The following is a 24,505-nucleotide window of genomic DNA, read 5'->3' on the forward strand; positions in this document are numbered from 1 at the left end:
GAGCTTCTGCATCCCATCTGCTTCCTGGAAGGGTCCATGCCTGAACCTGAGGGCAAAGAAAGACTGACTCTGACTCTGGATGGAGACCTTTGTGATGGAGAGAAGTTTGCCGGCTTACACAGGTCCTTGTTCCCCTGTGGCCATTGGATGAGTGTCACCAGACCCAACTGTAAGACTTCCATGTCACTGGTTAAAAGAAATGAGACTATGTGCTGTAGTTTGGATACTGTATGTCTGCGAACGTACCTGTGTTGGGAGTCTGGTCACCCATTTGACAATGCTCAGAGGAGGTAGGGCCTTTAAAGGGTTGGGCTTAGGTAAATTTGTTTATGTCACTGGGAGGTCTTCCCTTTAAAGAGATTAAGGAACTTTTGTGTGGGAATTCTGAGTTAGTTCCTGTAAAAGCCAGGTATGAGGGAGCAATCCTGGTTCTGGAATTACTCTCTGCATTCATGTCTGAGCACGCCATCTCTTCTTGCACACACTCTGGACCTGATGTTTTCTAACACAATATAAGGTCATCAGGGGATGCTCACCAGAGTTAGCACCATGCCGTTGGGCATTTTTTTTTGTGACTCTAAAACTGTTAAGACAAAGCAACATAATTCTTTATAAAGTATCCATCTGAACTAGTTTGATTTTGCATGTTCCCTGTCGCTGTCAGAGAGAATGCCTATGACTCCCGCCCTGACTTGCTCACCATCCTCAAGAGTCCATGGTTTTATGAGTTGTCCTAAAATTTGTAAACCAGCACAACAGTGGATGAAAAAGAAAAGCAGATGTGTTACTAAAACCCAGAGCTGACTTTCCTGTCGAGATGCCTGAAGGTGATTGAAACACTCGGTCTCTCTGCTCTGAGAATCACTTCAGGGATCTGTACTATAAAGCTATTTGCTGGTGAGACTTTCATCTAGAGTCAACACCTGTGTTCTAGTTTGGCTTTGTTTGTTTGTTTGTTTCTTCCCTTTTCACGGTTTTGAGTTTTGTTTTTCAAGACACAGACTCTCTATGTAACTCCGCCTGTCCTCGAACTCCCTCTGTAGACCACGATGGCCTCAAACTCACCGAGCTCAGCCTGCTTCTGCCTCCTGATTGAGGAGATTCCTGAGATTAAAGGCCTGTGATGTTACACCCAGGCAGTTTTGAATTTTGAGACAGGCTCTCATTATGTGGCTCAGGACGATTCTTCTGCCTCAGTCTCCTCAGGTGGTAAGATTATACTAAAAATCTTTTCTCCAATGAGCAGCAGCGTTCAGAGGTGAGTCTTGGGGCTCTGACTTAACAAGCAGATAATGAATGCAGGTACAGAGTCACAGTTTCACAGTACCTGGGGGGGGGGGGTCTTTGCTACACAAGTGAGCTTGCACAGTCTCTGCTTCCTGGCTACTACAAGGTAAGCACCTTTGCTCTACTACCATATGCCCAACCATGATGTTCTGCCTCATAACAGGTCCAGAAACAACGGAGCCAAGTGTCCATGGGTGCAAAACTCTGAAACCGCAAGCCCAAATACATTAATTGATTTTCTCAAGTATTTCATCACAGTGATGGAAAAACAGCCAGTAAAAGATAACCAGGCTATCTTTTTCTATAACCAGGCTATATATGTGGTTCCCTATTTGGAGTGATTTTGTTCCCAGGGGGACAGTTAGTACGCTCTGGAGTCATTTTATTGTACTAAGGTTGGGGGATGGTGCAACTGGAAACTACGCCTAGGTTGAGTCCATGGATATTATTAAACTTCATGCAATGCATAAGATAGCCTCCAACAACAAATAATTACTGGCCCTAAAGTGTTAACTGTGTTGTTGAGAAGCCCTGCTCTAGGGAGCTGGAACAGACAGTGATAGTGCAGCATGTTTATGGACAGCTTTCTGTAGCCGGCTCTCCACAGGAGCACAGGGTCTTTACATACTATGCCTGCCCTGCAAAGTGGGCATTGTTTTCATCAATGTACAGGAAACAAATCTCAGCTTCAGAGAAGTCACATGGTTAGTCAAGACCCAACAGCTCATACAAACGGAATCAAGATCCCAAGTCTGGTCAAATTTGGAGGTGCAGGTTCACCCAGCCCCGTGCTCCACTGGGAGGCTTTTTACATAAGGGCACATCATCTCTAGCAGAGTGTCAGGCTGAATCCAGGCAAGAAGATACACTCAGGAGAAAGAGACCAATGGGAACCTGCATTTCCTGCATGTAGCTGAAGGAGGCCCTCTCGATAGTCATGAAAACTGCTAGGAGGAGATTAGAGCCTCCACCTCCCAGGTCACGGTACAACATTCTATTGCTCAATAACGGGTATGCATGAGCTGAGGAGGAACATGCTGCCTGCCCATCTCCATAAGTATGAAGTGAATGTTAGCATGATTTCACTTAATATTATGGCTCTCAAAATATTTTATCATAAAATAACACTTATAAGAGAACTAACACTAGAAGATCAAATTGTTTACAGCATATGTAGTATATAGTATTGTTTTGGCTTGGGGAAAACAGCAACCCTAAATAGATTGTGTCTGGGAGTGTGCTGCACGTGGGGCGGCAACCCAGGCTGGGATGGCACAGATGGAGCATGCCCAGTGTGGATGGTACCAGTCCTGCTTCAAAAGAACAGCACATCACAGAGCTAAAAATAGCAAGTAGAGAGAACACAGCGAATCCCAAGTAAGCATCCTTTGTGATTTCAAAGAACATTTCTGTGGGTGCTGGTTCCAGAATAGCTGTAAGTGAGGGCTGTCTCAGTGGTTTCCAAATCCCACAGCATAAGACTAAGGTGTCCACCGTCTGTTCTGTGACTCTTAATAACACAGAGAATTAATTGTTTCTGATAAACACTGGAGAGAGCCAGAGAAAAAGTGGACTAGCCTGCTTGAATCTTGATGGTGTTTAATCTTTTTTTTTTTTTTTTTTTTTTTTTTTTTAAGCTGCATGGATGGCCTTCTCCTGGTTAGCAACTGATACTTCAATATTTTACTCAGTGAATATTTGATGTGACATATTTTTACACTGAAAGTTGTTCAGATGAATTAGTCATCTATGCAGTGAATCAGTTACTTACAAATAGGTCTTCTGTTTCCTGTGAACCTAAACACCTCCCCATATTCTGACCTGTATCCAAAATCACTTCCTGCTCCAAAGGAGACATTTCTCTACACAGGTGTATTTGTTTAAAGAAAGGCTCTCAAGTCAACTCCTTAAATGAGGGAACCTCATAATGTCATGGCTGGAAGATCCTAAGAGACCTCTCATTGAAGAGATGAGGAAAGAGGCCAGAGACCATGAGAGACTTGCCCGAACACACAGAGAATTGTCTGTAGAGCTGAAAGAGGTCATTCATTTTCATTCAATATTCTACAAGGTTTCTCACTTTCACAGGGCTAATTCCAATGGGTGAGATAGAGGAACAAACTCCCTCTGCATTTATTATTAATCATAGAAAGTTAAGAACACACTGCACCTAACTTACGATGTGTATGCTCCACAGTCAAGTGGGCTCGAATTAGAGTCACCTAGGTAACTGATGAGGCAGGGCTCCTCCCTCCTTCTCTTTCTCTTTCCATCCTTTCTTCTTTCCCTTTCCACCCTTCTTCTTATCCTTCCTGAATGTATCTGTGAGGACGCTCCCAAAGGGGATTCATCCTGAATGTGTGCAATACCTATTCCAGAGCTGTATGAGGGAGGGCCTATATGGAAAGAAAGGAGGACAAAGAAGCAAGCCAGCTGAGGACCAACACTCCATTCTTCTGCTTATCTATCATGTAGACAGCCATTACCACATGTGCCTATGCTTTGATATTTTAGCCAAGTGCATGGAGCCTGACAGCCACCTGTGGAGCCCTCTGAAACCAGGAGCCAAAACGAACCTTTTCTCTCTTAGGTTGTTTCTGTCAGGCATTCTGTCCCAGCAATGGGAAAAATAATGAATTCATTATCAAAATAGGAATGATACTCAAATGGGAAAAAAAAACACACAAGGCAAGCAATAAGCCTTGGTTACAAGAACAGATATGAAACAGAGCAAGCTAGTGTAGATCTGGCTGCCTGAAATATCAAGAACACCAGTGTGATGGTTTATATATGCTCGGCCTAGGGAGTGGCACTATTTGGAGGTGTGGCCCTGTAGGAGTAGGTAGGTGTGTCACTGTGGGCATGGGCTTTAAGATCCTCATCCTAGCTGCCTGGAAGTCAATCTTCCACTAGCAGCCTTCAGATGAAGATGTTAAACTCTCAGCTCTGCCTGTACCATGCCTGCCTATACACTGCCATGCTCCTGCCATAATAGTGGACTGAATTTTTGAACCTGTAAGCCAGCCCCAATTAAATGTTGTCCTTTATAAGACTTGCATCGGTCATGGTGTCTGCTCACAGCAGTAAAACCCTAACTAAGACAACCAGTATGAGGTTCTGTGTAACTCCAGGGACACAGCGAGACACTGGTCATAGTTGACCTTAGAATTCTTCAGTATAATATTCCAACAGAAAAACAACTCATACAGATGTTAACATCTGAGATTTGTTTTTAAAATATAAGAAATGCATATGAAGTCTGCTTTCAGCCTCGTTGGTCTCCACTATCAGCACGTCAAGAATATGACTGTTACACAAGCCAGGGAAGAGTAGCAGGCAGAGACAAGTTATCTGCCACAGTGCCGAGGATCGCCCCCCCCTTTGCAGCCACTCTGATGGTACGACTTGAGGCCATATTACTCGCAATTCAACTATTAATCTTTAAAGGATAATAGACATTTCTGGGCTTTGAGGAGGTAGCCAACATACTTAAGCTGTATCTTTATTAGCGTAGAGAGCCAAGGTTGTTTTTAATAAAGTTCAAAGGGAGGGGGCTCTGCCATAAGGTCTTTGGGAAAATCAAACAAACAAACAAACCAAACCAAATCAAAGCAGACAAAAAAACAAAAACCTTAGCTTGTGGTGAGTGGCTCTCCCTTACAGAGTCCCCAGAGGTGGTTTCTAATGTCCTTGAGTCAAAGCCAGAATCAGTCTGAAATCAAGGGCAATGTCGTGCTCTTAGTCTATGTGTGCTATTGATTTTCCTGGCTTCAGTGCTAGAAACGGAATCTTCCAGTCTGTTTCTCTCCATGTACAGCAATCCTCCTTGTACAATGCAACCGTAGGGAATAAGCTGAGAGTCTTTATAAGTTGTGTGTAGGCGTGGGTGAGTGAGGGTGGGCGGGCTTGCACACACCACCCTCACTCACACACACCACAGTGCTCGTGTCAAGGTTAGAAGACAATCTTCAGGGTCAGCTCTCTTCTATCATATGGATGTGGGGAATTGAGTTCAGGTTACCAGGTCTGGCAACAAGTGCTTAGATCCACTGAGCTAGGAACTTGAGCCACAGAATCCAAATTTCTGGAATGAAGCCTATGAATTATTATTTTTTAAAAAAACTTCCCCAAGGTAATTATACTGCCCAAGACTTGAATAGTCTAGATATATTCTCCCTTCCTTCCCTATCTCCCTCTGCTCCTCTGTTTCTCTCTTCTTCCATCCCTCCCTCCTGCCATCTCTCCCTCCCTCCTTCCCTCCCTTCCTCCCTCCTTCTATCCCTCCTTCCTTTGTCTTTCCTTCTCAGTAGGCTAGCCTGAAAAATCTAACCACCACCACCACCAGTTCTGAAAGGCACCTTCATTGTATAAATAACACACTGAAAGAAAGTGCAACTAAAGGCCTGGAATTTCCTACACTACCCCAGGCTGTGAAAAAAATTTTAAAAAGTGTATGAGTTTCGTGCTTGATGTCTAAGAGAAAGGTCATGTCAAACCTAAACCACAGTCTTCATGCTTTATTTAAACTCTTGTCATATTCAGAGTGACCCAACATAAAGAAGTAAGAGGCCACCTGAATGCTAGACACACTTGAGAGTCTGCGGGGCCACCACCCCTTTTCTTTCTCTAAACCAAATGACCCAAGTTAATCCTCATTTTTTTTTTTCATGTAGAAATTGCATGTTCTCTTTGATTACCATGCTTTATTCTTCCTTAAGACTTTTTTTTGGTTTGGTTTGGTTTTGAGACAAGGTCTCACATAGCCCAGACTGCCTCAACCTCTCTAGGTGGCAGAAAGTGACCTCCAGATTATCACCCTCCCACTCCTACCTCCCAAGTAATGAGAGTGCAGGTGTGCATTACCATAACCAGTGGACGTGGTGCTAGGGGTCGAACCCAGGGTCTTGTGCATGCCAGACAAGTTCTCTACCAACTGAGCTATATCCCAGTCTCTGTGAAGGGCAGATCTCATGTGGCCTCTGCTGGCTAGGGTGACCTTGAACTGCTGGATCCTTCTGCTTCTACTTCCAGGGTACAGAGACTACAAAAAACCACATCACCATGCCTGGCTTACTTTTAGCATTGGGAAACAGAACCAACCATGTGTCCCTTTTAAGAGAATCTAATGCATTTCTAGGGAGTGACTCAGACCAGTGGGTGGACAGCTAACGATCTGCAGAGCAATGCTTTGCTGCACAAATTCCTTTTTTATGGGGTACTGTGGCATCACATCTGGGTTTCCTGCTCAATAAATATCAAAATCTAGACAGGACCCCCAAATCTCTCCTTTTCTCTTTATTCTTTTCTCTCACTGCCTCTGCCCCCCATTATATTGTGAGTTTTAATTCTTTCTTAGTTTTCTGCAGTTTCCTTTTTTCAGTTCAATAATCATGCTTGTACATGATGGACATATTCACCCCTCATCCTTTTATGCCTCTCTTATTTGTGGTTTTTCCACCAACAGTGGGTCATCTGTGTCCTCTTCTTGACTGGGCGTGGCTACCAGCATGCTTTAGAGGCTAGCTGATGGACAGCTCTAAGTGTAAGCCTTGTTTTTGCTCCACTCTCTGGATCCTCTGTTATTGCCATAGAAAGATAATAAGAGCATCCCGTTAGCCCGTTGGTGCACAGAAAATAAAAGCAGATGCATCCCACCTACGGCTTACAGCCATTTAGCTGAGCTCAGCCAAAGTGAGCAGAGTCCTGCGGCCAATCTTTAGACTTTGTCACACTGCCGGGAGCTTATGTGAACCATGAGCCCAACAGCTGTTCCAATAGCCAGCGCCCTGTGAGACAGAACTGAACTGCACCCAAGCACAGGAAAGTATCTCAGGAGAACAGGTGTTTCTTTTTTGTTGTTGTTTTTTTTGTTTTGCTTTGTTTTGGTTTTTTTTTGTTTTGTTTTTTGTTTTGTTTTGTTTTGTTTTTGTTTTTTTCAAGACAGGGTTTCTCTGTGTAGCCCTGGCTGTCTTGGAACTCACTCTGTAGACCAGGCTGGCCTCGAACTCAGAAATCCGCCTGCCTCTGCCTCCCAAGTGCTGGGATCAAAGGCATGCGCCACCACCGCCCGGCTGAACGGGTGTTCCTTACATGAGGGATGGCAGCCCCTTTCTTCCCTTGGGGTTGAAATGTAAAGACATCTTTAGAGGAGGGGCATGCCTAATCTGAAGGCTTAACACTGGAAATGTTTTCACATCTGAATCTTCATGATCACTGACAAGCAGAACTTTCCAAGCCTTTCCTCCAACAGGCCAAGGTACAAAGTTTGCTCCAATTGAAAAATTCTTTAAAAATATTGTATGAAGCTACCTACAGGTTATGTAAGGTCTGTGTATGAAACAGACATAGCTGGGTGGTGGTGGCGCACGCCTTTGATCCCAGCACTTGGGAGGCAGAGGCAGGCGGATTTCTGAGTTCGAGGCCAGCCTGGTCTACAGAGTGAGTTCCAGGACAGCCAGGGCTATACAGAGAAACCCTGTTTCGAAAACCAAAAAAAAAAAAAAAAAAAAAGAAAAAGAAAAAAAGAAACAAACACATTTTGTGATTCTGTCCTCAAGGAATCTCATTGTACATCAGCAAAGATTCTGAAAAAAAAAATGTGAAGTTCCCAATGTAAACATCTCTGGTCGTAAGCTGCACAAGGGTGGCTCAGTCTACAGAGGAGAGATGGCAAGAAGAAGGGAGACAGAAATCAGATTCTAGAACAGGAAGGAAGTCCTCAGTCAGGAGGCCTGGAGGAGGAGAAGGTACCCACAACAGCCTTGCTCATACCAAGTAGCCCTTAAGAGTGCAGCTTACCCTGGTACACATCCAAGGCCCATGAGGCCAATGCCTGGCAAGACCATGACAGGAGCAAGCAAAGAATCCCCCGACTCAGAGCCTAGCCACTCACTCCTACAGCCCACCATGGTTCCTTTCCTCTGTCTTAGCCATCACACTCTTCAAAGGGCTCCAAGAAGTTCCTGCACACGTATACAGGAGCTCTTCATTCTCTTGATTCAAAGGTGGAAAGATCTGTTTTCTGTGGCTGACCATGCCCACTTGAAGCCCGAACTCTTATAGCACACTCCTGTAGGCATAATGTTTTTGTGCAGCATGTAAAGGTTATCCTTGTGTTAGTCAAATGCCGATTTCTCTGCCTTCATTACTTTAATCCAGACCTGGCATTGTAATGCTTATGTCAAGAATCTCCAGTCTCAAGTTTGTGTAAACAATTCTTATCATTTATTCTTAGCCTTGTCAATGAAAGCTGATCACCCAATGACTGGGCAAAATAGAGAAAAAGGGTAGGACTTCCACTTGTCAGTTAAAGGAGAGAGAGAGAGAGAGAGAGAGAGAGAGAGAGAGAGAGAGAGAGAGAGAGAGAGGACGAAGAAGAAGAAGGAGGAGGAGGAGGAGGAGGAGGAGGAGGAGGAGGAGGAGGAGGAAGAAGAAGAAGAAGAAGAAGAAGAAGAAGAAGAAGAAGAAGAAGAAGAAGAAAGAAGAAGGAAGAAGAAGCAGAAGCAAGAAGGAAAGAAGAAGAAGAAGAAGAAGAAGAAGAAGAAGAAGAAGAAGAAGAAGAAGGAGGAGGAGGAGGAGGAGGAGGAGGAGGAGGAGGAGGAGGAGGAGGAGGAGGAGGAGGAGGAGGAGGAGGAGGAGGAAGAAGAAGAAGAAGAAGAAGAAGAAGAAGAAGAAGAAGAAGAAAGAAGAAGGAAGAAGCAGAAGCAAGAAGGAAAGAAGAAGAAGAAGAAGAAGAAGAAGAAGAAGGAGGAGGAGGAGGAGGAGGAGGAGGAGGAGGAGGAGGAGGAGGAGGAGGAGGAGGAGGAAGAAGAAGAAGAAGAGGAGGAGGAGGAGGAAGAGGAAAAGGAGGAAGAAGAAGAAGAGGAGGAGGAAGAAGAGAAGATTGAGCCACAAGAAGAGACAAAAGTTCATGAGAGCTCAGTTGAAGCATGGAAGACCTTAAATGCAAATATTATTGGGATTTTGGCTGGGAGGTAGTCAGATTAGTTTAGGGGATAAGATTGACTGCCCAGATACTGAGGTGAAGCTTGAAAATAAATCTTGGTCTCTCTGTGTTTTTATTGGGGGAGTACTTAGGATAAAGACATACAGCCACCACATTAATTTACAATTATATTAAAAATAACATTTATACATCCCAGTGGTTGACTTTGCCCAAACTGAGCTTCATTTAAGATGAGACTCCAGGGATCCTTCACAGCCTGCCAGTGCCTTACTAACTCCTGGACCACAAAAACAGTCATCTCTGCTTAAGCCCACAAGAAAAGCGGAAAAGGTCATGGAGTTTACTCCTTTCTGTACTACCCCACTTTCCCTTGTATAAATGGTGTGATGGCTGGTGACTGTTTAGCTTTTACCCTTTGGGCTCCGTAAAGTGTGCATATCCATGAATATGTGCACATGCATATATGTATGTGTGCACATGCATACATATACCTACATCCCCTCAAACATTTTCTTGAGCATGTCTCTCACAAGCAAGAGTTAGCCAAGCTGTTCTGAATGGTCTATAGAGACATCAGGGCCTGGGCAAACCAGGAGCACAGGTCGAAACATGCCTTGGGTTTGCAATCAGCTTATGACACAGCTGGCCTCTCTGAGACTGCCTCCAGCCTTCACGACCTGTGAGTGTGAGCATCAAGCAGCGGTTCAGCTGGTATACTCTGCTTCCTTTGTGTGATGGCTAACAGTGTCTGTCAACTTGACTGGATATGGAATCCCCTAAAAGTCAAGTGGCTGGCCACTCCTGTGAGGGATTTTTCTTGACCAAGGTACTTGAAGTGGGAAGATCCACACTAAACCTAGGCAGCCCTGGGCTGTTGGCAGCCCAGATCAAAGGGCACGGAAGAAGGAATGCTTTGCCTTTTGTCCATCTTCACTCTTACTGACAAGTTCATCTAGCCTGTTGCTGCTACTGTTGTGTTCCTTAACTGATAGTAGCACCAGCTTCTCTAGGCTTCCAAATGTAGTCTAAAGACCAGTATTTCAGAATCCTTCAGGCCTACAGCACCAGATTTAGACTGTAGACCAGATCCTTGGTGTTTCCCATGGGAATTAGCCATTGTTGGTCTATCTTATCATGTAATCCAATCGAATAAGTCTCCATTCGATCAGTTCTGTTCCTGTAGATCAGCAATTCTCAACCTTCCTAATGCTATGAACTTTTAATATAGATCCTCATGCTATGATGACCCCCAACCATAAAATTATTTTTGTTGTTACTTCATAACTTTGATTTTTGCTACTGTAACGAATTGTAGTGTAACATCTGATATGCATATTATCTAATATATAACCCCAGTGAAAAGGTCACTCGACACCTAAAAGGGTTTTGACCCACAAGTTGAGAACCACTGCTCTAGCAAACCCTGACACACACTTAGTTACTTGGTTAGTTAGTTGGAGATAGGATATGACTGTATGTCCTAAACTGGCCATGAACTGGAGTTTCTCATGCTTCCTGATGCACTTGCCAAGGGTTTGCTTCAGTCTCAGGAGGAGATGGAGGACCAGTAATTAGCTAGTGAACTTGTCAAGAAGAGTGAAGACAGACAAAAAGCAATTGGGCAAAATTTGATGGAGCAGGTTGATTGTAGAGACTCTGTTCTAAAGTCTGTAAATGCACTACCTTCCACCCTCAGCTCCTCTTCTGTCTGTGTCCTGAGACCTGGGACAGCTAGAGTTGCCAAGGAGAAACCTCTATGTTTGCTTATGGATGGACCTGACCAGTTTCCTGGCCATAGGCAGGTCACCTCTCTTCTATATTGAAGCGGTCAGAACCTGGTTAAGCACAGTCAGAGAAGCAATGTGCTCACTGGGCAGGACAAGGAGGCCATGAAAAGTTGATCTACAGAGCTCAGAGCTTTTCTATGCTCCCTTCATCTCAGTTCCAAGATCCTTGACTACCATCCTCCCGTCTCAATTGATCGCACATGCCAAATCTATGCAGAAACCCTTAACAGTGGCCACAACAGCCAACAGCTAGACCCACGAAGAAAAAAAAAGATAAAAGCTGACAGAAGAACTCACAGGAGAGCATTTGGGGAAGGGCAGACTGCTTATAACAAATACCTCATTGGTGGGAGGAAGACATCTCTGTACTATATATACGCTGAGGAATAACACTGATTCACACAGAAAAGTTAGACATTGCCAATATCTATTTAGGAAGGCAATCTACAGCCTCAGGGAAAAGTCGCAGCATGGTGAAAGCGCCCCCTCCAGGAGAGCAGTGGTTACTGCAGGCTGGGAACCACCTACCTCTGAATGTTATCTTCAAGTTGCTTAACTTTGAATTCATCCTCCTCAGACTGCCGGCGCCTGGCTTCCTCCTCCTCTGCTGTTCCCGCCGGTACACCCTGCAGCAGCCATTTTTCCCGAAGCACTTTGGACTGTGGAAAGGAGGGAAGACAACAGATGACACCTTTTGGTCCACATCTATCTCTGGACTAGCAGGGCTTCTCCATGAAATCTGTCACTCAACTGTCCACGTCTGACCACTGCCTTCACCCCCTCCCAGACATGGCTGTCGATATCTGCCTGGCACCAGCAACCAGAATTTTTGGACTTTTTTTTCCCTACATCTCCTTTTGTTTTTAAATTCAGGTGTGTATTTATTGAGACCCTATCATTATTCTGACTGCCAAAACCAAACCAAACCAAAACAAACCAAAACAAACAAACAAACAAAACAAAATCCAATTTCTTTCCTACACACCTTCTATTCCAGTAAGGAAAGAACAAAGACATAGTTTCGGCACACATAAGCAAATACATGCATATGTATGCGTTTCTACATACATGTATACATGTGGTTATATATGTATGCTCACACATATGCTTGCACATATAGATGCACCCACCCCACCTCAGTGATTCTGGGAATTCAGGAAGTAGGGAGAGGGCTTGCTGCAGGATATTTGATCACTCCTTGAACCCGGAGGCTGTATACTGGAAAAACCTGTTTCTAGTTGTGATGTGGTGGAGCTTTCTGTTTATTGTAAACAGGATTGAATAAAGTCAACCATAGGTCAAGAGGCGGAGCAGGCAACCAGTTGACAGGGAGTGAACATAGGAAAAACCATAGAGAGTAAGAGGAAGTCAGGAGGACAGATAGAAAGATGCACAGGAAGTAGAAGGGAGGGACATTCAGTTAGGAACAGTTTATAAGACAGTGTGGAGAAGAACTGGTGTGTGTGTGTGTGTGTGTGTGTGTGTGTGTGTGTGTGTGTGTGTGTGTTTTCCCCTTCTGAGATGTCAATGTGAGGAGGAAGGTAGGCTGGGTGCTTTTTCTCTGCCTCTCTGAGTTAGCAAGCTTTCACCACAGTGTCTAGCTCCTGAGTCTTGGTAAAATTGAACGTTTGGGATTTTGTTTTAAAAAACAACAAGAGATAAAGAAAGTGTTGCCATATTATGAGATGGGTCTAAAGGGCTTCATTGACAATGTGGTGTTCCAGCACAGAACTGCCAGAGTGCAGAGGTGCCAGCCATATGATGAGGTGACGTGGGAAAGTATGACCTTACAAGAGGTATCAGGGCTGTCTGTGCCTCCTTAACCATTGTTCTTAAAAAGTCAAAAACAGAGTAAACATAATAAATACATGTCTAGGTTTATCAATCATAATGAAACTATATCTCGATTTAATAATTATAAATATTTTGCCATATTTCCAAGCTACCTGTAGAGGCTTGTGTTCTCATGCTAATTATGTTACCCAAACACCTGTTTACAGTGTCCCACATGTAGGACTAAAGGAAGCCTGTCCCCAGTTGGTTTTCACCTGGTCAATAAAAGTTAACCAGTGGCCAATGGCTGGGCAGAAGGACAGAGGTAGGACTTTTAGGATTCCTGGGAAGGGACCAAGGAGGAAGGAAGAGGGGATTCTTTCATGCCACGATGAGGGTGGACTATGCTGGAAAGGTGCTGGAGGGAGAGATAGCCTACATGTGGGTACAGGGGGAAGGCAGCCCCAGGAGAGCTGCTTATCAGAGTCCAGGGCAGCAAAGATAAAATATAGATTTAGTAAGTATTTTTTTATTTTATATTTTATTTACATTTAAGATGCCATCCCCTTTACACATTTCCCCTCCCTAGAACACCCCTGTCCCATGGCCCTCCTTTCCTTTTTGCTTTTATACGATTTTTAAAAAATGTTAATCGAAGGATTTATAAGTTTGGTAGTGCTCAATCAGAAGCGTAACCCAATACCGATTTAGTAAGTATTAATTCAGGAATATCAGTGGGGAGTGTGTGTTAGCCACGTGGAGTTAGGGAGTGGCCCAGCCATTGTGTTGTTTAAGGTATTTAAAATATAAAGCTGTGTATGTGTCTTTCTTTCTGGAATCCAGAACATTGTGGTGGGTAGCAAGGAATGTGTGCACCCACCAGGGAGTTTAGAGTGGATTAAAATACTACCACGTCAACTACTAGAAGCATTTTTTTTTCTTGGAGACAGGGTTTCTCTGTTGTAGCTCTGGCTGTCTTGGAACTCACTTTGTAGACCAGACTGGTCTCAAACTCAAAGATCCACCTGCCTCTGCTTTCCAAGTGCTGGGACTAAAGGCATGAGCTGGTCCAAAGCATTTTTAAAGATTTATTTTTTAAGTGTGTGTGTGTGTGTGTGTGTGTGTGCATGTATGCATGTAAACACTCATATGTAGATACTGCATGTATAAATGCAGTGCCCTAAGATTCTGGAGAGGGTGTTGGATCCCCTGCAGGGTCTTGATCCTGGAGTTACAAGCAATTGTGACTGCTGAATGTGGGTGCTGAGAACCAAACTCAGGTATTCTCTAAGATCTGTATGGGCTCTTAATCACTGGACCTTCCCACCAGCCCTGCTACAAATGCATTTTAAAGCAAATCTCAAACACCATGACATCACCCATTGATACCTGAATATGAGTCTCCAAAAAGACAAGGTCATTTTCCTACCTAACAATAGTCCCATTGTAAAACTTTCTAAGATCTTGTACTATTCAGTCCATATTGGAATATTCTCTTTAAAAGTCCAATGTCATGCTTCATCTTAAAAAAAAAAAAACATTTAGTGACTCACTACTCCCCAGTAGTGTCTCCAATGTTAAATCAGAATCCCGCCTGTGCCAGTGTATGGATGTACTACAGAGTGGGATAAAATACATTCATTTCCGTTCAACGGTTGGGCAAGAATAATTACTGCTTTGGGAAATGAGATAAAAACAATACACAAGAGCATGTGTGGGCTTCCTAAAAGGAAGAGCAGGGATAGATGCGAGGGAGGAGGTCACACTTTGTGTTCCCTAGCGGCAAGTAGCAGCTACTGAATATTCACAGAGACTGGGGTATCATGGTTAAGGACTAGAGAGCACCCAGGAGTGGACCAGCAGTCGTGGGGAATTAATCACTGTGAGTATTTAAAGCACAGGACTAATTCTTCCCAGTCAGAGAAGGCAGCAGGAAAACATGCACAACAGTCAATGACTGGATAGAGAGATTAGTGGATAGTTTCGCTATAATCCATTCTAGAGATTTGTTTGATTACTCGCAGTGTGCTCAGAGGCAAACTTGGGAGACGGAGAAACAGCTCAGCAGTTAAAAGCATCGATTATTCTTCTAGAGAACCTCGGGTCAATGTCCAGCATCCACATAGTGGCTAACAACCATCTGCAACTCATGTTCCCAGGGATCTGACTCCCTCTTCTGACCTCCTCAGACACAGGTGTGCATGTGCAGGCAAAACTACTACATAAGTAGAATAAAATGTAAAAAAAAAAAAAAAAGGCAAACAGTATTTAAGGTGTAGGTTTCTAATAAAACCTAAAGACATGGATTCGCTCACATATAAATGATTATTGCGTAGCTAAAATGACTGGAGAAAGTGTACCCCACCTGTCCTAGTTAGCTTTAAACTGTCTAGGACAGTTCAGCATCACCTCCCTTGAAGAACTGCCCAGATCAGATTGGCCGGTAGAAGTGTGTGGGAGGGGGGCACTGTGTTGATGGTTAGTGGATGTAGGATGACCCAGGCCACAAGGTGATACTGTTTCGTGGACAGGTATAAAACAGATAGTTGACTATGACTCAGAACAAGCCAGCAAGCAGCTTTCCTCCAGGATTTCTATTGAGTTCCTGCCCTGACGTCTCTCAGTGTTGAGCTCTGACTTGGAAGTGTAGTCAGAATAGATCCTACGGTGCTTTGGATAATAGTGTTTCATCAGCAACAGAAAAATTCCTCGAGTTCTATATCAGAGTCACTCAGGGAGGCTGAGGGTATAGACCATGGTAAAGTATGTTCTTAGTATGTATGTGGCTCTGGGTTCTGTCCATACCACAATGTAACCATAAGAAGGTAATGATGCTTCTCCCTCACACAGATAACTATTCTCCAGTTTCTCCAGCATTGGGCTCCACACTTTTTCTTCATCCTTGAGTTTCTCACAGTCAGGTGACATATGTTTTTATCCCTGAGGTTAACAGGGAGTTGTACTTGATCATAACAAATAACTGCTGAAAGAATGAGTTACCGAAAATCAAAGCACACACTCTTTACCTTTGCAAATACCGTACTGTAGGCTAACAAAGCAAAGGCAGACCTGAGGATGGTCTGTCAAATTTTTCTCCTCTATAGCTAAGGTCACTGACAGGAAGCAACTTTTTGAGTTATCTAGGTACACAGTAAGAAGGATGCAGCAGGATGGAAAGTGGGAGACGGGTCAGGATGAGCAAAGCATCTCTCTCTCTCCTCCCCTCCTCACTTCTCTGTCTCCTGATCAGGAATTTGTCATGTTTATAAAGTCATATTTAGCAGTCATTTCACTTTGTAAGTCTAACATTGATGTTGGATTTGTATAAAATCTCCTTGTCGTCAGACTATACAAATATTCTCCTCTGAGTTATTCTTGTGGGTTCGTGGGTTTATCCTTTACTGCAAATCATCCATTCATCTCTAATCTGACTAAAGGTATCATTGACTGCATTTGTGGGTAATAGACTCTGGATTACTTCAATTTTGGAAAATAAAGTGGCTTAAGATTCAGGGTGAAGCAATAGATGCTAGTTATTTTTGTGCTTTCCCCCATTTGTGTGTGTGTGTGTGTGTGTGTGTGTGTGTGTGTGTGTATGTGGTACACATGTTTATGCATATTTTTGCATGTGTGGGGGCATGCGAGCATGTGTACAGATATATCCACATTGAGGCCTGAGACTGAGGTCAAGAGTCATGCCTAATAGCTCTTTCTATCTTCCCCACAGAGGCAAGAACTAATCAATCAATTTAGAGCTTGTCATTATGGTGAGTCTTGCTAGACATCTTTCTCTGGGGGATCCCATATTGGTTTTTCCAGACTGGAATTGCAGGCAGGGCATCATGCCCACCTGGGGGTTCTGGGATCCAAACTCAGGTCTCATGCTTGCACAGAAAGCGCCTTTACTTCCGAGCTGGCTGCCACCCAGCATGTTTCCATCTACTCTTACATGCTTTCCTCATCCTCTCCTAACCTTTGAATCCTTTTTCCTCTCTCCTCCTTATGTCTCATAAGATCTTGCTTTGATCTGGGGTTTTGTTACATAATTTAGTTCACAAGTGAGACTTTTAATAAAAGACATGGAGTTTTGCCCTTCACTCAAGTTCAGATTATAGGTACAGAGACATAAGAAGAAGAACTTGGTGCCAAGTACCTTCACCACTGAGCCATCGTACTGGTCGAGAATGTTTAAATGTTTAACACTGGAGTTTTATACGTACAAGTAGACAAAAAATCTGATTAGTGCTGAAGTTTTAAAATAATAAAAGATACCTTAAAATCTTTTAAGGTATCAGAACACTTTAGAGCTGTTCAGCAAATGAACTTAACGGGTTAATGATAAATATCTTTTTCGGTCACAGAAGAAGAATTTAGTTTCTCTTTCTCCCCCCCCCCCCCCCCCCCGCTCTCTTTCTGTTGTTCCTAAAGGAAGTGTTGGTCAGGTTTGCCCACCTGTGATTAGGAGGTAAAGACAAGTACATAGTGAAGATGTGGTAGCAAGAGTGTGATGCTGACGGTGTTGCTAAATGTGGCAGTCCCAAAGGAATACGGTTTGCCACACACACAGAACGCATACAGCCCCGGGACTCTGGACAGACTAATAAAATAGACAAATCTCTACCCATTCAACCAAAGGGCAGAAGAGGAATATTAAGCTCAGTCCATGCTGGTGTGTATACACTAGCTGATTTATTTTTCTTAATTCACATTATCACGAGTCATATTATAGAAACAATAAAAATAAATCATTGATTCCATAGATTAAAAATCAAAAAAACATTTTTTTTCCAAAAGAATAATAATGACAGCTCTGGCCTCATAGAAGATTCCAGGATATTAACAGAACGGTAGAGATTAGACTAGAATGGTACCTGCTCCAGAATGAGCAGATAAATGGAATGGAAGGAATCACAAGGTGTGGACCTGCATATAAGAATGAAATATGAATGTGATAAAGATGACATTTAAGTCAATGAGGGAAAGGGAGAATTAATAAATCAAGCTGATGGCTCGCTGTGAATAAAAACATAAAGCTTTATCCTCACCTCAGACCTTATTGGAAAATAAATTCTAGATGAATTAAAACTACTGAAGTGTATGGGCAAACTTATGGGCAAGCATTTGATGTGAAAATCTTTCAAAGTATGATTATAAGCAACATAATGTCAGATATGATTTCATAAATATTAAAATATTTGGCTTGAGAGTTCAAAAGAGCCCATACATAAATTTTTAAAAGAGGTAATTTAGATACATATGTCAATATAAACTAATTTTACCCTAAGGCTCAGGAGGCCTGTGACAAGGATTACGCATCTTCCTCTACAGAAACATATCGGAGGTTATATAAAGCATATCCTTCTGTGAGGGAGATGTCTGGATGGTGAGTGTTCAGTTGATGGCCTTCTTTTATATGATATTCTTATTCTTTGTTTTTGAAATAATATAATTCTTCATTTTATAACAAGTAAAATTAATATAGCTATCAAAATTACTTACCGGTCCAATTTCTGGGTATTTCCTAGAAATTCTTACTTAAAAATATTAGTTATTGTGTTGGAGGAATGGCTCAGTGGTTAAGAGCACTGACTGCTCTTCCAGAGGTCCTGAGTTCAATTCCCAGCAACCACGTGATGGCTCACAACCATCTACAATAGGATCTGATGCCCTTTCTGTATATGTAGATAGAGCACTCATATACATAAAATAAATAAACCTTTAAAAAATATTAGTTAATAAGTAAAGATGAACATCTCATAAAACACAGCATCTCACGGTTTCCTATCACAGGGCACAGCATCCTAACATGTTGTACGCTGATCATTTGTCTCATTGAAGAATTTGCTCACAGTTGCCATGTAAAGTCATGGTGTGACTGTGTACTCCTAAACATCTCAGTGAGCAAGAATATTCAGCAAATATTCACGTGCCCAGACCACTGCCTTACTTTCTATGTATTGGTTTTGACAGAGACCAGTGGCTCTGCCTAAATAATTCATATCTCAATGCATGACAATAAGCATCCATAAACCATTGGCTATGTGGATATATGTGAGTACAGATATGAGAGGTATACAAAGAACATCAAAATCGCATCTTAAGAGATATGAAGTCCAGCTTTAATGCTTTTCTATTTGTCTAAGCATAGAGAATATTTGCTTTTTCCAAGAGCGTCTGAGACTATGAATTAGTGAAATAAATGTCAGTTGCTGACGTCTTTCCTAATATTTTCTACTTTAAAGAACTTACAATAATCGTTTTGACATGACTCCAAATAGTCGAGATCTTCTGTAGCCAATGAAAATGTACTGAGAGTAAGAGACAACAGTGGTGATGGCAATTGGCACCTGTCTAGACAAATCACCTCAAAGGGACCATCCATTTAAAGAGAACACTTTCCTGGGAAGGGCTTTGTCCATGGAAACAGACAGTCCTGGGTTTCATTAGGCTCCTCACTTAACAGACCGTATACTCTTGAGCAAGTTACTTGCCACTGTGAGTTTGTTTCCGGACTGTGAGATGGGGAGAGGAATCTATCTTGTGATGGTTATTGAGAGCTTACATTTAAAGTCACAGGCATGAACTAGGTACCTAAAAGGAAACTGTGGGCATTACTGATTGGAGGATGCGGAGGCTCCTGTGATGTGGGAGGAAGCTAGCAGTTCTCCTCTGAGAAGCTCACACAGGAAGGAATTCAACCTAAGTGCATTTTCCTCTGCTGAGGGGGTGACCATCAACATGGAAACTGACTGATGGTAGGAAAGACGACTCAGTACTCAGCTGAGTCAACAGTCAGTTCATTTAAAATGAAACTCATTCCCTTATGGTAACTGAAGTAATCTTATTCCCCAGTCAGGAACCCACTTCCTTCTATGGAAACCAGACAGCTACTTAGGGAGGCTGGACTCAGAACAGAGAGAGATGGAATCATAGCTGTTTTATGTGGGCACAGTAAGGCCTCTCCTTGTCTTATCAATAATCTCACTTCCCCAGTGTTTAGAAACAGGGTACTCCTCTGGGTGGTACCTTATGCACACTGCCATGTTCAGAGCTTTGGGTCTTTCCTTTTAATTTTCAAGGCTAGCTATCCATCCTTATTATGTCTACATAAGCCTTCCTCCAAGAGAGGAAAAGACAATCAACACATTGCACTCTGTTTCCTAAACTAACAAACACCTTCAGCCCTGCCCATCCCCAAGTTGCAAGATTACCATGATGCAAGTGTTGGGTGTACCTTAGATAGCCAGTCTCAGAAACTGCCTGATGCTCAGGTTGCCAAGTCCCTGTGTTTCCTGAGTGTTTCCTCACATAAAATGAAGTTGATTTTTCCATTGTTTTTTAAAACTGGATGGATGGATGGATGGATGGATGGATGGATGGATGGATGGATGGGAAGATAAAGGAATGGATAGATGGAATATGTACAGAATAGTGTACAACCATGTTGGTCAGCAGCAATGAATAAGTCCTTGGCATCTTATCTCCACTCACAATGATGACAGATACAAGATGAATATGGTCTCTGAAATGTTTACTTTGTGACTTTGAATGTAAAGAACACAAAGGTAGCACACTACACTGAGCCTGGGGAGGAGAGAGGCTGTCTGCCAAAGCACCCACTCTTATCAGAAAGTTCTCCTTTTAACCCATAAGTAACTGAGTTCTTAGTATATGTCTTTCTGTCACAGAGGGTGAATTGCCTGCACTCTGGGCCAGAGACTCTGCTCTCTCCAGATTGGCCTTGTGCAAGCCTGTTAGCATTTGTAAGCCCCGCCTCCATAGAAAGATAATCCTAATTTTAGCCCCAGTCCTGCTTGGGCATGTTGTCAGGAGACAGTGACAGCATTTGAATACAGTGCAGGCTGCTCCAAAGACAGGTCTGGAGATGGAGTGAAGAGACAGACAGAAATGGCCAATTGACACCCTGCTGCTTTTCTTCCTCTCAAACACATGTCTCTGGTTATTGTGCACAGTGAACTCACAAGAATGCAGCGCAGATATAGGTCAGGCTGCTCTTTGAAATCATGAGCCAGCTTGCTCACAAGCCTCACTTGGAGGACTCATTTAACACAACCTGGTTTTCCAGAGAACATGCAGGAATAAAGAATCTACCCTGTCTCAAAGAGTCCCGATAATGCACACACAGCAGTACCCCGTCAACCCATCAGCAGCCCCTTCCCAACCAGCCCCTGAGAAAAGCGATTCTGCGCACACAAGATCATGGCAACTTGAGGCCAGCAGGAGGTTTTCCTTTTTTAAAAGCCCAGGAATAGTCAAACAGGCAAGCAACAACTCTCAGCTGGTCCCTGAACATGGCCACATTATTATCTGAACATGCAGAAAGCAACACTAAGCCACTGTTGGGGCATCTGTGACAGTGACAGAGCTGCTCTTCTACAGCAATCAATTACAGTGCTTAAGCGCATTATGTATAAAAGGGGAAAAAGTCACAACTCTCCTCTCCCCCTCCCCGCTTGCCTCTCTTTTGAATAAGGCATAGTAGACATTGAACCAAGTCAAACCCTTTAAAAACCAAGTTTGGCCAATCACTTGTTCTAACAGAACATCTCTAACATTGTGAAGTCAAAATAAAATAAATGAACAATCTGAAACATGCAGTATCGTTCTTTTATTAGATCCCACTGCCTCATCGTCCTCCCCCATCTCCCTTAAAAAGAAAGATTCTTTTATCAGTTTCAAAAAGTCCATTATGTTAAGTACAGCTTTTGGAGCCTCCGAACAGAATTCACGAGAGAAACAACTCAGACCATGTGGAGTATTCACACCCAGCTTCTCTGTGTATCTACCATGTTGCACAGGAGCAATATAATCTCATGCTTGTAGAAAGCAGAATGCTGTTAACGGTGCATGAATTTGAGAAAATATCACAAGAAAAGGCAAGCGACCCTCTCCTGGCTATGTGGGAAAAAGGCTGGTTTGGGTGGCACTGCGCCTCCACGGCAGGTCAGGCTCTGCACGGCTCTGAGAAGTGTGATCTGCAGGGCTGATACCACACAGGTTCCTGGGATTAGCTGCTTACCTTAGAATGTTGGAGCAGCAGGACCTGCTCGTCAAGCTGCCGTCTCTTCCCTTCTATTTCCGTCTGCCTCTTTCTTTTTTCCTTGAAAATGAAGAGAGAGAGAAAGAGAAAGAGAGGCTGTCAGAGTGGGTGGGTGTTGGCTCCAGGAATCTGAAGGCAGGGAGCGAGAGTGAAAATGGTACACATCTGTGCAGACACTTCCAGAGAGGCTGAGCGCACGCACGCAGCGTCACCTGCACCACGGTGGCTGGGTGGATTGCAGGCAGCAGCCTTCTCTGAATGCGTCTGCGGTGGGCTCCATGAGAAACAATTTAATACAGAAGGAAAGGATGGACACACACACACACACACACACACACACACACACACACACACACACACGCTGCTGCTCTCTGTGTTGTGCAGGGCTAATTTGAAGACAAAGAATAAAAATGTCTCAGTGTTGCTACAAACTGCAGATAGGATGGTGGGGAATCTAAAGCTGAATTCTTCTCATCCAGATCACATGTAGATATGATACAGTACAATTTTAAATGTGAAAGAATAAAGCATCCAACAGGACACGCCAAACAATGCAAATGAGAGGGGCGGTCCTTGCTTAAATAAGCCTCCTAGTAAAGTGTTTCATGTGGGCGTGGCTTGCTGAGGTTAGGGTAAATAAAACATCTAGGATCTGCCTGGGTCCAAGTGCCAGCCCTGTCTGTTACTATGTGCCTTTTAAGTAAGTTTTAAGCTCCCTGGGTCTCCTGAATGGAGACTGTCCAAATCACAGGGCCGAAATGTGTCTTCTAAGTGAAACGATCCATCCAGAAAGCCTGAAACAATGCTTGGCGTACAGCAAGCATCCCTCCTCCACTGTCTGCGATTATTTGCTTTGCCACACATCCATTTCTAGGAAATGCCTAGAAACCCACTTGAAAAGGATGTATTTCTACTATAACCGTTCCATCGAAGCGCACACTTCACATTTTTTTCCTCAATACTTCTCCAGTGCAGACAATAAACAGCACGGAAGTGACTCATACGAACAGAGAAGCCTGCCCTTCCCACAGCAGACTTGCCAATGTTTTGTTGCTGAAGTATACAGGGGTGTTTTACTGAGACATTCTCAGCGGTAAATCACTTTCCTTTACTCATGGACATAGGGAGAAACTTGCTAGGTGGGACATGTTGGCGATTCATAGCACAACAGTCAAATCCTAGGGGACACAATGGCACTGAGGTCTGGCTGCTATGTTTGGAGTTAATGGAAGCTTTGATTTTTTTTTTAATGTAGTGTCATGTTTCTGGGGATGTGGTCATATTGTGGCTGTTCAAATCAATGTACTATATGCAATATATAAACTTTAAGAAGTATCAGCTCATAGTCTTGAGCTACTACAATGCAGTATCTAAGGAGGGATGGAATTTCTTAGCCAAATCAGACTTGTGGGTGTTTTAGAAACCATTTTCCAAAGGACTCCAATCAATATCATATAGCCAAATGCTACAGAATACCAGAGTATGCCCGAAAAGCATCACATTTCCGACAGTAGATATGGAAAGCAGGGCTTACTAAAAAGAAACCATTCCCTAGCATCTCAGAGCTTCACCATAAGGCAAGGACTTCTGTTCAGGCTCTGGAAATTCTAAGGAATAAATTTATTATTAGATTTATTATCATTGACTATCAAAACATGCAGATTTCCTGCACTTACAACCATGGCAAGACAGTATGCTATGTATACAAGGTACCCATGATTCAATGCGTGTTCTATGTGTATAGTCCTTTCCAAAACTTTCCTACGTGTTCTTTCTCCTGTGCTTGTATTTGTATGGAAAATTCTCACTCCCAAGATGCCCTTGTGTTCACAAACCATTCCTTAAACAGGAGATGTATTACCAATTAAACTGACGAGCAAGGTTAACCATTACATTATGCCCTTCACCTTTGTTCAGAATCAGGCGTGAGTGAGTCAGAGGAGCTTGAGCAAGGTACCACTGCGGGACACATTTAGGTTCCTGACACCGGCTTACTTGTACTACCGAGGACTCAGCTCTGTCTCTTGCATGACTAGCCTTTGTGTACAGGTTTCTTCTTCCCCAAACAGAAAGCAAACCGAGAACTCTTGAGATCTTCATTCTTGTCAACTCCATAATTCCTCAATCCTGCTGTTCCTCTGAGCTCCACATTCCCATGTTGAGCATCCTACAGCAGCTATGGATGGCAAGTCCAGTGTCCTGTTACCTTGAGCCTATGCGACTGAAATCTCACTCATCCATTCTCTTCATACCCAGTTCTCTGAACTCATTTCAGCAAGCGACATTAATCCCCTCTGAATCGTTCTGTACTCTCATTTTCTTAAATGATAAGAGTCCTGTTGGTCCTGCCCCCTGTTTTTGTGTGTTTTTATTAATGCCACCAATGTAGACATTATTCACTAAGACCTTGGGCACACCAGAGACCCAACGCTTACACTTCAGCCTCATCTGGATTGCTGTAGTGATTTCCTTACTGGTCCCCATTAATCAAGTCCCCTTCTATAACTGTTACCAGCGGGAGACTCTTTCTTCTTTCATTTGGAGACAAGGTCTCACTGCGTAGCCCAGGGTGGCCTTGAACTCATCATTCTCCTGCCTCAGCCTCCTGAGTGCTGGGATCACTGGCATGTGTCTCTGTAAGGCCCCACAAAT

General features: G+C 43.3%; 1 protein-coding gene across 6 annotated transcripts in view; it reads right to left on the reverse strand.

The window, feature by feature from the left end:
* Palm2akap2 (PALM2 and AKAP2 fusion) overlaps positions 1–24,505 on the reverse strand; it is a 422,795-nt gene that overhangs the window by 206,823 nt on the left and 191,467 nt on the right. For all 6 annotated transcript variants that reach the window (XM_034502158.2, XM_076934918.1, XM_076934917.1 and 3 more), the window contains exons 3-4: positions 21,833–21,913; positions 11,548–11,678 (exon numbers count right to left, since the gene is read on the reverse strand). In XM_034502158.2, coding sequence (XP_034358049.1) covers positions 11,548–11,678; positions 21,833–21,913 — 212 coding nt within the window. The remainder of the gene's footprint in view (positions 1–11,547; positions 11,679–21,832; positions 21,914–24,505) is intronic.

Source organism: Arvicanthis niloticus, chromosome 5 (assembly GCF_011762505.2).
Source record: "Arvicanthis niloticus isolate mArvNil1 chromosome 5, mArvNil1.pat.X, whole genome shotgun sequence".
Taxonomy (NCBI): Eukaryota; Metazoa; Chordata; class Mammalia; order Rodentia; family Muridae; genus Arvicanthis; species Arvicanthis niloticus.